The sequence below is a fragment of the Camelus ferus genome, chromosome 11 (assembly GCF_009834535.1).
Source record: "Camelus ferus isolate YT-003-E chromosome 11, BCGSAC_Cfer_1.0, whole genome shotgun sequence".
Taxonomy (NCBI): domain Eukaryota; kingdom Metazoa; phylum Chordata; class Mammalia; order Artiodactyla; family Camelidae; genus Camelus; species Camelus ferus.
The window spans coordinates 70526975-70541315 of record NC_045706.1 but is presented as its reverse complement, the minus strand read 5'-3'; the positions used below and the strand labels follow the sequence as shown (position 1 = coordinate 70541315).

At 45.8% G+C, this 14341-nt stretch overlaps 1 protein-coding gene across 4 annotated transcripts in view; it reads right to left on the bottom strand.

The window, feature by feature from the left end:
• Positions 1-1624: 1624 nt before the first annotated feature.
• TTC13 (tetratricopeptide repeat domain 13) overlaps positions 1625-14341 on the bottom strand; it is a 51938-nt gene continuing 39221 nt past the window's right edge. For all 4 annotated transcript variants that reach the window (XM_032491835.1, XM_032491834.1, XM_032491837.1 and 1 more), the window contains exons 13-18: positions 9753-9862; positions 7300-7435; positions 6261-6340; positions 4115-4193; positions 3890-3969; positions 1625-2383 (exon numbers count right to left, since the gene is read on the bottom strand). In XM_032491835.1, coding sequence (XP_032347726.1) covers positions 2269-2383; positions 3890-3969; positions 4115-4193; positions 6261-6340; positions 7300-7435; positions 9753-9862 — 600 coding nt within the window. In that variant the 3' untranslated portion in view covers positions 1625-2268. The remainder of the gene's footprint in view (positions 2384-3889; positions 3970-4114; positions 4194-6260; positions 6341-7299; positions 7436-9752; positions 9863-14341) is intronic.

The following is a 14341-nucleotide window of genomic DNA, read 5'->3' as shown; positions in this document are numbered from 1 at the left end:
ATTTATCTTTTTTTTTTTAATGGCGGTACAAGGAATTGAACCCAGGACTTCGTGCATGCTAAGCATGCAATCTACCACTTAGCTATACCCTCTGCCCTCCCATTCTAATTTTAAAGACTTATGTTAAAAAATAAATAGATAAAAAAGCTTTAAACAGAGGACAACTTGTATGAGGGAACTCTGGTTTTTAGGTGAAAATTTTCAATTTAATAGAAGATGTGAATGAGAGAACTTTTAAACACCATGATATGAAAATGCATTCCTAAACTTCATGGTCTTCTTGAGACAAGAGCCCTCAAAGAAGGGAAGAAGATCTCAGGAGGGACTACCTTGCTGGCCACCAAATAAAACTGCTCATAATATTTTGTTTAGACCACAGTCAGCTTGGCCCAAGTATTTTGGGACTTGGAGCACAAGATGGAATGTTTTCCCAGAATATCTTGCAATCACAGAATTTAGCATTTCAGTTTTTCTAATGATGTGATAGTTATATTACTCATATGAGGAGAAACTGGGCTATTTCAATAAAAACTGAAATGCAGTCATTTGGGGTCAGTAAACTAAGCTTCAAGAAAAAAAAAACATTCCAATTCTGGGGTTTAAACATATTGTCATATTTTAGAAAAGTCAGCTAATTTACTTGGATCATTTCCCTAATTGAAAACTGGGTGTCTCACCATGATAAATCTTGATGAGTTGGTGATAAAGTGAAGAAAAGTCCCTGATGAAGTTGAAAGATTTTGACTTTGAGATAATAAGCAAGAAGAGGGAAAAGTTTAAAAATCTACTCATTTCTCCTTTGTTTAATCTCTGCAATTCCCGCCCACTTTGCAGCCCTGCACAGTGTATCTGAACACAGCCCCTTTGTGGTTTCCAAAGTCCTTCGGTAGACCAGTCTGGTCAAAACAACATGAAGCTGAGAGTGCAAAGAAACGTAACCAATAGATGGAACAGGATTAAGTATTCTCGGAGTCTTGAGAAGTACCTGGGAGTTGAATCCTCGGTGCCCTGGGAGTGGCAGGGCAGGGCAGGCCCTGGGGTCAGAGAGGCCTGGCTGGAACCCTGGCACCTGGGCTTCAACAGCGGGGGGTGCTGGGGAAATCATTAACTCTCCCAGAACCTCAACCCCCTCACCTGTGAAATGAAAATAAAGATGCTTGTCTTTCGTGAGCACAGCTTTAGTTTCAGGGGAAAACTGACCTGTGTTGTGAAACCAGTTTATAAAATGACATGTGTCTGATGGTTTATCTCACCATCCAGAGGAGATGAGACCATGAACCACATCTCAGTGGCCGTTTTGAAGCAGATGCCAGTATCCAGAAGAGCATCGTTCCAAACGGCGGGTCTCACTGGACCAAATGGCCGCGTCCCGCCAACACCAGCTGAAGACACTGGAGACAGTGCTCATGCAAAACTCTGAGACAAGAATGAAGTAACAGGAAGCAGTGAACACTTTAACTCTTTAACAAAAAATCAGAGAAAAATGAAAAGGATTTGGAAATGGCAACAGTTCAGTGAACCCACTTGACTCACTGGCATTTACTCTGAAAAAAGAAATCAGTAATTTGCTGACTGTTCTGCGACCTGCAAGGGAAACTCACTCACAAAATGAAAACATACATAATCCAGTGTCGAAAACCGGTGATTTAGAGAAATCACCCCTGTTTATTTTTTTTTTTCCAACAAAGAGGAAAAAAACCAAACGAAAACAAACATGGTTCAATAATTCAGTGTTTGAGTCACTGGCAAATACTGTCTGCATCACTCAACGGGGGTGTTCCCGGCCATGAGGTCCGGGCGCAGGCTGATGGCCACGAGTCTTCCACGGTTCCAACACGGGAGGTGGAAACAAGATGCCTTGTCACAATACGCATAAAAAGAAGGTCTTTGAAAAATCTCCAGATCTTTGAAGGAATGAAAACACTCTCCTTTTGTTGTCTGTCTTGTTCCTTTTAATGATCAGTTTTTGGTTTCTGAAGTAGCCTTTTTCCGCTGCGAGGATGGAGTTGTATGAAACCAACAGGCCGCCGGCTACCACACACGCCTCCCCTCCCGGACACAGAGCTTTTCTGTCCCCGCAAAACTCTCTGCCATGATTTTTGTTATGGTTCCGAAGAGTAAAGAAAACGATTTCAAGTATTCAATTCCTATCAAAAATTGGTATCAAAAGTAATAAAGGACCTAATTTTCTTGATAATTCCATGTTTTAAAAAATAACTTAAGAAGCAAGAGGTCCGGCCCTTTACTTGTATAAATACCACAGCGTAGCTAGAGTTTCTTAAGACAACGTGGAGAGGAGTCCGTGTTTAGCACCTCGATCATGGATCTTAACGTTGGGAACGCCTCTGACACGGACGGCAAGGTCTTATAAGAAGGTGAGATACTAAAAAAGAAAAACACAAAGAAGGGGTGTGAAGGTGAACACTGCTTGACAAAAAAAGGCAAAGCTTATGTTATATTAATTCCTAGTTCAGTGTTCACTTTCTGACACCCCGTAGGTGTGACATCAGACAATATTACCAAGCAGGGGGATTTGGAACAGAGTGGATTCTGCTGCGACACATGAACTGGGGTAGCAGTAGGCTCCCCCCGTGAGCCACTGGGAAGTGCAACCAGAGTCTTTGGGAAAGAAGATGAAACTGACTTATACAGTGAGTGTTATGCACATATGTCCCGTCGGGGCGCATGCTGGACTTGGACTCGGAAGACAAGGTTTCGGGTCCAGCCTTGCTCCTTATCGGCTTTAGCGATTTCTCTAAGCCCGCTTCTGTCATCTGCAGCACCAGGGACCATACTCCTAACCCCCAGAGGTACCAGGAGCACGGAGGGGGATGCTGGTGTCTAAGTACATCGTGGAACGGCAGCTGCGCAGCGTAAGGCGGTATTGTTACTCTTCCCTTAAAGGACTGTTGAAAGAGCAAGTCTGCGACGTCATGTAGGAAACAGAAGCGAGGTCTTTGACCTCACGGTCGTGGTTTTAAAACGCTGTGTAAACGAGTGAACGTGAAACAAGAATATCCCAGAACGACGCACACCTGTTAGGAGGCTGCGTTACAAAGTTAACGCAACACTTACAAGTTGAACAAGAGTGTCCTGCCGACATGAATTTCTCTGTTTTAAACAGAGCAGAAATTATCCTGCAATTTTTAGAGCACTTGCTAGGTCAAATAGCCGTGAAAGGCAAAACTGGAGGTGGTTGTAAAAACCATGGAGAAGGAGCAAGAATAAACAAGGTCAAGCAGTGAGATTTGCTTATTCTTAAATAACTGTGACAGCGTCTGTGAGTTTAATTTCCTCCCCTGGTTTACACACTTTCCTGCAGCGCTTCTGGGAACTGGAGCCAGGAGAAGTCAGCATGGGCTGGCTGTCCCACCGTAATCGGCAGGGGTGATTCCTGGCTGGCATTTCCTGACTCACACGTGTTCCTCACCTCAGTTACAATCAAGCACCCCCTTCCCTAAACCTGGAGTGCAGGAAAAATGCAGATGAAAGGCCGGGTGTTGCCACCCAGAGTCAGTTTGAATCGGGTCCGGCTCAGTTTGCAAACTCAGTCCTGAATCCTGACCCGAGAGTCTGGGATAAAGGGTGAATCAGCCAAGAGATGCGAACGTCTGATTATACATATAAGACATCTGTCAACTTTCCTTCACAAACTGGTTCCCTTACTTTGTTCATTATTCATTCGAATCCATACACTTATCCATTAAGGGGTCCTATGTGATAGCAAAAACATTTTAACCTTGAAAAGTGGATTAAATTCACTGCATAATAATAACTCATGGAAATGAGTACAACTCTGTTTTCACGAAGCTCCAAAAGTAATGGAAAGCCCCTACTTTTCCCCTTCTCAGTTGTAATATTCTTGTGCTGACCCCTGTTGGGCAGTTACCTTTTCAAGTTCATCCAGCTTTTAGCTATTTTGCTGAAGGCCTCTGAACCAGGGGCGGTCATAGCTTCAAAGTCAACCAACTGAAAAAAGCAAGTTAAGGATGTGATTAAACATGGAGGAGAGGGGCTCCCTTCGGGATCTGCTTCACTCACGTATCTTGACACAAAAATCCATAGATTTGGGGATTTAAACACATGCCCCTTTCCCCTTCCCATTCCAACGTACCTTTCCTTTCGGAATTTTTCCTGCTACTTCTTTTCCACTTGCCATCAACGCTCCCACGATCACTGAGTAAGCTATTACGCTATTTAAATAAAGAACAATTACCAGTCAGTCCCAGTCCACAAAGAGCTACCATGTTAAAGCTCACCGAGGGTTTTCCATTGTAAAGGATGCCACTTTTTTTAAGAGTTCTTTGGAGGAGGAGGGTACAGCTCAGTGGTAGAGCACATGCTTAACATGCATGAGGTCCTGGGTTTAATCCCCAGTCTCTCCTCTAAAATACACAAGTAAATAAATAAACCTAATTACTTCCCCCTAAAACAAAAACAAAAACAAAACAAAACAAAACAAAACAAAACAAAAAAGAATTCTTCGGCTATTAAACAGGACAACACTTTCATTTGTTTTAAAAATGCTTACTAACTTACTAATACAAATATTTACTGATTTACTGATTTAAGGGTAAAAGTGACTAAGAATAGTATTCTTCTGAGAATAGTTTCTCCTAATCAGTTTTCTTCCCGCTTGGTTTCTCTATTCTTATGAAATAGTGAATTAGAAAATGCAGCTGCTTATATATTATATTTAATTAAAAAAAATTTGGGGGGTGGCAGGTCATTAGGTCTATTTATTTATTTACTATTAGTTTTTTGGTTTTTTTAAATAGAGGTACCAGGGACCGGCACAGAGAACTCCCAAGGGCCGTGGGCCGACGCCAAAGCAAGTGAGTCAGTCCCAGGGTCTCGGAGGCCACGGCGCAGCATCCTCGCGGGCCAGGGGCGGGGCCACGGAGGCCGGGAGGGCGGGGAAACGCGGACACGGAGGGACAGGAGGTGTGGGCAGAGGCAGGCGTGGGGTGGAGGGGGCCAGCGCGAGGGCCCTCGGGAAGCTCCACGAAAGGGCAGGGGACGGGAGAGGTGATGAGGCCGAGGTAAACCAGAGCAGGGCGGCGGGGCCGGTACTGCGCCTGGTACCCCCGCGTCTGCACCTGGGCTGACAGCTATAAAGAAGCGTGGGGCACAGACAGGAGCAGGAGAAAAGCCTGGAAACGGGGAGACTCGTTGGAAAGGTCAGGGCAAGAGATGACCAGGGTCTGGGCTACAGCAGAAGCAGGAGCACAGGAAGAGAAAAAGACGTTCAGGAGGCAGAACCGACAGGGCCGAGGGACGGAGGGAAGAGCGGGGTGACCCGCCCCACAGAGCTGCCCTGAGGACGCGTGGGGCAAGGCGGGCGTGCGGGCAGCGCCTGCAGGGGTGGGGGGCACGTGGGGGCCTGATGCGCATCGCACACCCACGAACGAGAGCTGGGCTGCAAGTGCAGTATTTATGTCCCCATTTTGTTTCTGTGTGCAAGTCTCAGGCGCACAGCATTGTGGTTCCATATTTGTATGCACTAGAGTGACCCCCCACGAGCCTAGCACACAGTCCACCCCCTTCACCCCCTTCGCCCACGCCCCCAACGCCTTTTCAACATTATAACAAAATTTACTACCACGTTTAGGGCAGTTTCGCTGTGTAGAGTGTTCATTAAAGATCAAGACATTCAAGTATATTGTTTTAGCCAATTAAGTTCAAACACGTGCTAACAATAGCCTAGGCCGTTCACGTGATTTCCTGGACACAGTACCTGACAAAAGAGAATAAAAAGAAAGCTCCACAGACACCTCCTTGTTTTAATGACATCTAAAAGACTTCCGGTGGATTCGCCCTTAGCAAGAATTCGTTCACAATAATAAAAATAGAATGGAATGGTTGGTGACTCGCAAGTATGAAAGGTTAGGGCTAGAGGTTGATGACTGGCCAAAAACTGGGGGCGAGGGGAGGAAAGGGCAGGCCAACAGTCAAGGTTAATATCAGAAATTAAAACACAGTGACCACAGGACGCACACAGTGAGACTTCCATACGTTTTTGTTCAATGAATGAATCCCTGGCCTGTAAATCCCAAGCAAGTTATATGAGAACTGTCTTCCATAATTCTTTCGATGTCGTGGTAGATCAAGGAGATAATTTTGGGGTGGACTTTGGAAAAAAAACAAAAGGTGGCCTCTCATCATTGCTAGGGTACCTGTCCCCACACCCAAACAGGACGTGTAAGCAAAAGGAAAGCGTTCTTCACTGCAAAAACTGTCAGATTCAGGATATCACTCACCTGGATCCGCGAGAGAGCGGCATTAAATTATAAAAGTAGTAAACTAAGGATAAGATTAAGTTGCAAACAGCATCAGCCTCCTAGGAGAAAAAGACACGTGCTCAGGAAGTTAAATACTAGATTACATGCGTGGTTCCTGTTAGATGACAAGACACATCAGAATCACTGACATTAGGAAAAGGACTATTTCATTCTACAAGAACCTACTTTGCGCACCCTTGGATATTTTATACTATTTGTCATCCTTTTTTCTAAGGAAAGGGTATGCGTTCAGCTCACTTTAGAGCAGTATTTTCCCACCTGTCTTTAAAACTGCAGCCTCTTCTGATAAACATAAACATTTGAGTCTCCTATAATGTTATTTGAAATGTCAAGATATATATTGAGATTAAAATAAAACAAAGCACTTATTAATAGTGAATGTACTTTCTCCAGCTACAGGCCTCTCTATGCCAAGATTCTGTTCAGCAGCTCCCCCCGCTCCCCACTGCCCCATGCACTGAGATTTACGTGATAAATATGCTTAATTACATGGATAAACTGATTAAAATCCAGAGAAATAAAATCACTTCCCAAGGGCTGCAGGTGTCCATTCCAGTATGTGGATGGAGTGCCCTCCATGATCTCAGCACAGTGGCAGCTGTAGCCACGAAGGTGATTTTGCAGATTCTGCCCCAAAGGAACCCCTACTTGAGTCGGGGAAGCAATGGAAGGAGGTCGCAGTCCAGGAAAGGGTCACTAATTTGGCACTGGTCATCATCATGGACCAACTTGCTCATTTAAATCTCGACAAAGCCCAAATTCATGGCAATATAACATAGTAACTACAGACGTTTATCATCCCCCTTCCTGAATTCCTGTAGTTACTAAGTATGGGAATTATTTCTATAAGGGTATTAAAAAATTAAATATTTACTGGTCAATTAAAGCTGACTTCAAGCATAAAAGGTAGAAACCCAATGAAAAGGCAGAGGCTTTAAAAAGTTTACAAAAGAATCATACAAAAGCATGGGTAAGACGGAAACAAACAGAAACCTACCCCAAATTCTGATGAGAGAATCAGTACCTTCCCTTTTGCTGTTAGATCTTTATAAAGTGCATCTATTTCGGCGTGATATAATTGTGTTCGCTCTTCTGTGGTTTGCGTTTCCACAGAAAATAGTATATTGCCAACCCTAGAAATACAAGAATGTATGTCAGAGGTATGTGTCAGACAATTCAAAGAGCCAATCACGGGGGTGGGCTGGAGAGGGACCAGCAACAGGGTGGGTGGTGAGGTGGCCCGGGACACACGGCAGGGTGTCTCCTGCCCTTCTGAGCACAGACAGTGCTTTTTCACAAAATATGATTTTGCTCAGTCTAACCATACCTACTTATTACATGAGCTGAAGCTACTACAAAAGGAAACATCTACACATGGTAGAATGCATTTAAACACCCAGGAAGTATTTTATCAGACAGCCACCCTGTTCTGATTGAAGACTGAGGAGCTGTGTGAAGAAAGCAAGTTCAGGGCCTCCGCTGTTTCCTTTATTTATTTATTTTTTTTATTTCCCCAAAGCTTCTGCTCCATGCAGGTCGATGGAGGATACACACCTGATACACAGGGACTTACTGTACAACGCCAGTCCCGAAACACTGAAGCTGGGCCTTCGATTCTAGAAGGAATACAGCACAGCTGCTGCCTTCATTGAGGGGGGCAGGGGAGACCAGGCCGCGGATTATTATGAGACCGTGCGTAGGGGGCGTAACAGTTCATCAGAGGGTCAAAGGAGGAAGGTTAGATCTAATTTGGAAGACGTGGAGGAAAACAGGAAATGCTTTGTGGAAGAAGTGGTCTGGACCTGGGTCTTGAAGATCAGGATGGGGCTGGCAGAGGCCCAGAGCCAGGAGGTGGGAGGTGACCTCGCGGACAAGCAGTCCAGCTGAATCAGCAGCCCTGGCGGCGAAGTGGTTCAGGGAAAGCAGGAAGTACTGTTGGAGGCCACATTACAAAAGGCCTTGAATGCCCGGCAGGGGAGCTGATTTTGGTCTCAACAGACAGTGGCAGGGTATGGACTGGGAAGAGATTTTTGCAGCCAGGGGAAATGTCAGGAGTCAGGCGACAGGAGACGGAGACACCAGTCTACCAGCAAGACTGACAACAGACGGGGTGAGAAAGTGGAGGAAAACACTATGTTTCGGGAAGGGAGTTCTGTACTTTTGTTCAGCGTTTCCATTTCTGCCTGGGAATGTAATCATGGATGGGTCAAGAGGTGGGGGAAAAACTGTTACATCAATAGAAAACCCTGGGATTTCTTTTGAGGGGGGAGAATGATCTTCATTGGGAAAGTACTTTGGTAAGTGGCTCAGGGTAAAGATCATGACTTCAGGGATGTGGAAAAGCCACAGAATCTGAAAGTTGCTAAGCGGGGGTTTACTCCTGAAGTTCCTGTGTAAGTTCTGATACGGAAGCCAGAGCCCAAGAGGCAGAGAGGCCGAGAGGACACGGTCCCACTGCTGGAGGGGCAGAAACGGTGGGAGAAGCCCCCTGGGTATCGTGGAGCCTCGCAGGGAAGAAGCGAGGAGAGCGTGCTGGGGGAGGACCGTGAACACGGAGGGTCAGGGTCATTCCACACGTGATCCAAGGTAGAGGGAGGGTCCTACAGGGAGTCTGGATTTCAGATATAAGTAAAATTATCGTTAAAGAAAACCATTCATCGCAGGGCTACCATTTATAAGGTAAAAAAATGGTAAACACCCTAAATGATCAGTAACAAAAAATTTAGGAGAAACTCTATAACATCCCTAAAATGAGATAGTAGGCAGTTTTTAAAAGTGCTTTCAGTGGGGAGGGTGTAGCTCAGTGGTAGAGTGCATGCTGAGCATGCATGATGTCCTGGGTTCAACACCTGGTACCTCCAAAAAAATTTTTTTAAAATTTTTTTAAGTGCTCTTAAGAATAGAATATGGGGAAATGTTTGTGGTAAGGGTAGAAAAGAAACAGGTTATAAAACAATATGTACAGTATAATCTCAGGTTTTAAAATAACTTAGTGATCTTAATTTTTTAACCTCTGTGTATCTGTGTATTCTAAATGTTCAGTAGGACTGCACTCATACTCTTATAACACATTAAAACCTATATTTAAAAAATCTAATAGCCTTCAATCTGCCAATCTCTCATCTTTTTTTTTTTTCATTTAATTAGTAAAAGCCTTCGCCACAACAAACTTCAAGAACCCAGAAGAATGCCTTCCACAAACCACATTAGACATTATACTTAATATCTGGAAAGTTGTTAGATTTAGCAGAGTCAGAAAATCTATTTACTGGTGTAACATGCTAAATGCCATGTCAAAAAAAAATAGCTGGTCTGAGCTACACATTGGACCGCCATCATTTCCATTCCAGAAGACGCAAAGGCCCCGCATGTCCCGTGGCAATGCCAGGAGCTGGCCCGCTTTCTGACACCAGCCCCTGTCTGTACGCCCACACTTAGAAGCACACGTACTTGTCTCCAGTGATAGTAATTGTGAAGCCATCATACTCCTTCCCTTGGTCTTTGAGGCTGGGAACTTTTGTGTTCACAGTGAACCCATCCTTCGTTTTAGTATTAAACTGCTTTCGGGAAAAAAAGAAAAAGTCACGTTACTAGTGGAGAATTCACTGCAAACCCCCAACTGCTACTCTGCGGCGCCAGCGCTGACTTTCACGTTTATGAGAAGGGTCACTGGAGTCCCCGATGCAGGAGACCCGTGTATTCTCTGTCCTGGCAATCAGTGCCCAGGACGCCTCTGCCTGTCCCCACGTCCCCGCCCAAAATCTCAGCCTAGGTCACATTTCCCGTGGCCCCGACCAGAGGCCAGCAGAGAACCTCAGAGCAAAAGGCGAACAGCCCCCTCCACTGGCAAGGGGTCCTGCTCACTGCTGAACACTTCCTTGTTTTTTTTTTTTTCCTCTTGTTCATCTTAATCGGCAGCAACTTTGCTATGTGGTAGAATAGTTGTACTCAATATCCTGTAATTCAAAAAAGCACCCTGTGTTTATGCTAAGTGCTTCTTTAAAGCAGGCTCTTACCCTTCTGAAAAGTACTCAGAATCTTACTCGTCGATGGGACAACTTCCTACACACCCCAACTCTGCAGACCACAGAGTGACAAAGCCGAGTCTGCTAAAGGAATTCCCCAGAGCTAGGAGTGGCCCTCCAGGGTGACAACCATGAACGCAGTCTCAGATGTCAGCTTTCTGATTAAAACGCTTTGGACAAACTGAAAAGCCAGGAAAGAGGTGTTGGCATTGCTCCAGAAATATCCTCCCCAAGTTCAGCTATGTAGTGTGGCCAGTGTTTGTTTAGGATTGACGGACTTGAAGGAGACGATAGATGATAAAATCAGACGAGGCTGTGCTTTACGTGAGACACAGCTCGGGGGGGGGGGGGTTGTCCCAAAACAGTGACACCCAGCAGGTGGTGACCAAGGTCCAGAGAGAGACAGGGATGAGCGGTCCTGAGCAGGACAGCCAGCAGCGATGGCCGAGACACGAGGTGTCTTGCGTGAAGACAGGACTTTTTGTGTCAGAACGTGTTTGCCCTTAGTACCTGCCAGTTCCCTTCAATGCTCAAGACGTGCCCAGAAGACAGGGCACGATCTCGATCTTACAGGCGACATGAGGCCCGGCCTGAGGTGGCACACGGGAGTGGCAGAGTGGGAACAGGCACCCAGGCATCACACTCACCAAGTGCTTTACCCACAAAGGTCTATTTTTAAATACTTCTACGTGTGCCTCCAGAAATACCAGAGCAGCCACAACCTGGGTGGAGGCGTGGAGGACGGGGTGGCGGTGGGACGGTCACTCCCAGGCAGCAGACAGACAGGCAGGGACTCTGCACTGGGAGCTGGCACTGGGCGGGCCACCCCTGGCCTCTCAGCTGCTCGCCGAGTGCCTGCAGCCTTTCTGGCCACTACGCTTTTCTTTTTAGACAAAGACATGCACATTAAAATCTCCCTAAGCTGACTTTGTAATTTAGCCTACTATAGTAAATTTAAATTAAACACCTATGGAAAGCAAGCTAAAGGCCAAGAACCGAGTTAGGCACCCGTTTTCTTCCCATGGGGTGCATCTTGCGGCCCTCGGTGCCGTCCTGCCCCTGGGGGGCATTTGGGGGATTTACAGGAGAGTGTGGTGGCTGCAGTGACCGGGAGGGTTGGGGGTGACCCATGGAACTTGGCAGATGGGGGCCAACACCACTAGAGGTCCCACAGTGCCGGGGACAGTCACACAGTCACGACTTCCACGTGGACAAAGAACCTGTGTATGATCTAATAATCACCCAGGTCTGGAAGCAGACTCCGCTCTACACTAAACATTTGTGACAGTTTTAATACACCCTGACTTTTCCAGGAATGCAAACAGCCTATGAAGTGAGGAAAGGGTAGATCATACATCTGTACGGAACGTTGTTAAATGTGGTCTACTATTCCGGAAAACCGTGTCACCGATGACATCGTAGCTCATGATACTAGAGTCGCCAAATGACACGTGGATACAGGGCTGTGTTTGCAGCTGCCACATTCACCAAGATTTCACACCTGTGTGCAAGCAACTGGCACATATATTTCATTTTCCTTTTTAAACGGAGGGACTGGGGAGCGAACCCAGGACCTCGTGCATGCTAAGCACGCGCTCTACCCCTGAGCTCTACCCTCCCACCCCTCAGCTTGGCTGCATCTTTGTGGCTTCTCATGAAGGCCTGAATGTTGAAATACATGGTTTTCTACCATAAATGACTTACTGTTAGAACTCCTTTATGGCACTACGGTGACTTTTTAAAGAGTTTTTTGAGTAGGTGGGCTATGTTCCTTGTGAATGTCATGTTAGTGCGGTAAAGGGGGCATCTGAGCAGGTTTACCACGACAGCGGAATCGCGAAGAACCACTGCCCCGGTTCATCAGACCCTCGCAATAGTCAGGCCTGGGGGAGGCACGGCTCTCCAGCACCCGGGGGCCTGGCATGGGGTGTGGGAGCCCCCCAAGCCCAGCGAGCAGAGGGGACCCCAGGTGCAGGGTCAGCTCTCGGCCTTGTTCACGACAGGATGCTTCCTGATCATTCCTTAGAAATGGGCAAGCACTGGTCATTCATATAAATGTCTCAACTTTTATTTGATGTAAATCAATCTCATCTATTAGAACTACAAGGAGAACATTGACTTGTTTTATGTTACAGCTCAAACCACTAACTGAACAAATCAAATCTACCTGCTGACGGCACATTCTGGGGCAGTTAGATTCCTCGGTGGAGGAAAGGTCCACGGACTTGTAACTTCTTAGTGACTGATACTTTCAAACAATAAAATTTCTGTCCCCCGAGGTGCCCTTTATCTTGAATTCAAGTGTTTCTGACACTGATAATACCACACCCTGCTTTTCTTCAGAGCGCCTGCCTGGCCTACCTTTTCCCCCTTCCGCTTTTTCAGTGTCATCTCGTGGCAGGTGTCACCTGGGCTTGAAGACCCTGATCTGAGACACTCCTTCTTTCAAAGAGGGACAGGGAATGGATGCCCCGCGGGAGGGGCTGATGCTGTCACACACGTCTCCTCCTCACCTCCTCCGCCCGCACCTGCTCTTTCTGCAAACTTTTAGTTGCACTGACTTTGTTTTCTTTCCTACACTTACCTGCCTCCTAGGGGTTTAGAAGATCACGCATCCCCGTCTCTGTTCCTTCAGTGTTTACCTTTACTTTTTTGATATGGCTATTTAAGCTTGTATCTTTCTTGATTATGTTCTTTCACTGGAAAAAACGAGTGCAGTGGCACATTTTTACGTCCTTTCTCTGCCTTCCTCAACCTCTCAAGGTGACATCAGCTGATACTTGAATGTCAGACTTCTTTTTTTACCCACAAGCATTGACAATTCATTTCACTGATGTGTTTGTTCACCAGTATTTCTTACACTTCACGTTTTCTTCTCACTCGGGTTCATTTTTTTTGAGGGGGGAGTGCAATTAGGTTTATTTATTTATTTCACTGGAGGGACTGGGGACCGAGCCCAGGACCGCGTGCATGCTAAGCCCGCGCTCTCCCACTGAGCTCTACCCTTCCCGCTGCTTGGGTTCACTGTGTAAGAGCACACAGGTCCTTGAACGATTTTGACAAAGAGGATCTAGGCTTGACCAAACTTCTGAATAACCTCATGTTTGAAACAGGAGTTTCACCCTCACAGCTGAACACTGGGATAGCTGGTCAAACAATTTCCCTTCCTTGGATTCCAGAATCCACCTTTGCTGCAGGGAAGGCAGGCATCAGTGGGGTATCTTTCCTTAGTATTTAAATTTTTTTTTTTTCCTTTTCTGGAAGCTCTAAGATGTTCTCTTTATTTGTGTTTATGTGTTAAAATATACGTAACATAAAACCTGCCGTTTTAACCATGTGTAAATGTAGTTTAGGGGCATGAAGTACATTCACATTGTTGTGCAACCATCACCCCCATCCATCCACAGAACCTTGTTCATCGTCCCTAGAAGAAACTCTGTCGCCATGAAACACTTAGCTCCCCAGTCTCCCCTCCCCCTCCAGCCTCTGGCAACCACCATCCTAGTTTCTGTCTCTGACTCTCAGGGGAGGGTATAGCTCAAGTGGCAGAGCAAATGTTTAGTGTGCACAAGGTCCTGGGTTCGATCCCTAGTACCTCCTCTAATGTAAATAAATCAATCTAATTACTGCCCTCTGCCAAAAGAATTTTTTAAATTTTCTTCTCAAAAAAAAAATTTGACTCCTCGAGGAACTTTATGTAAGTGGAATCCTACAGTACTTGTCCTTTAGTGACTGGCTTATTTCACTCAGCATAACATCCTCAAGGTTCACCCCTGTTGTAGCGTGTGCCAGAATTTCCTTTCTTTCTAAAGGCCGAATAATACTGCATTGTATTATTTCAGACCATATTTCGTCTATCCGTTCATCCAACCACAGACACTGGATTGTTTCCACCTCTTGGCTATTGTGAGTCATGCTGCTATGAACATGGGGGTACAAAGATCTGTCTGAGTCCTTGCTTTTGGTCTTCTTGGATATATATACCTAGCAAGAGGATTGCTGGATCATACGGCA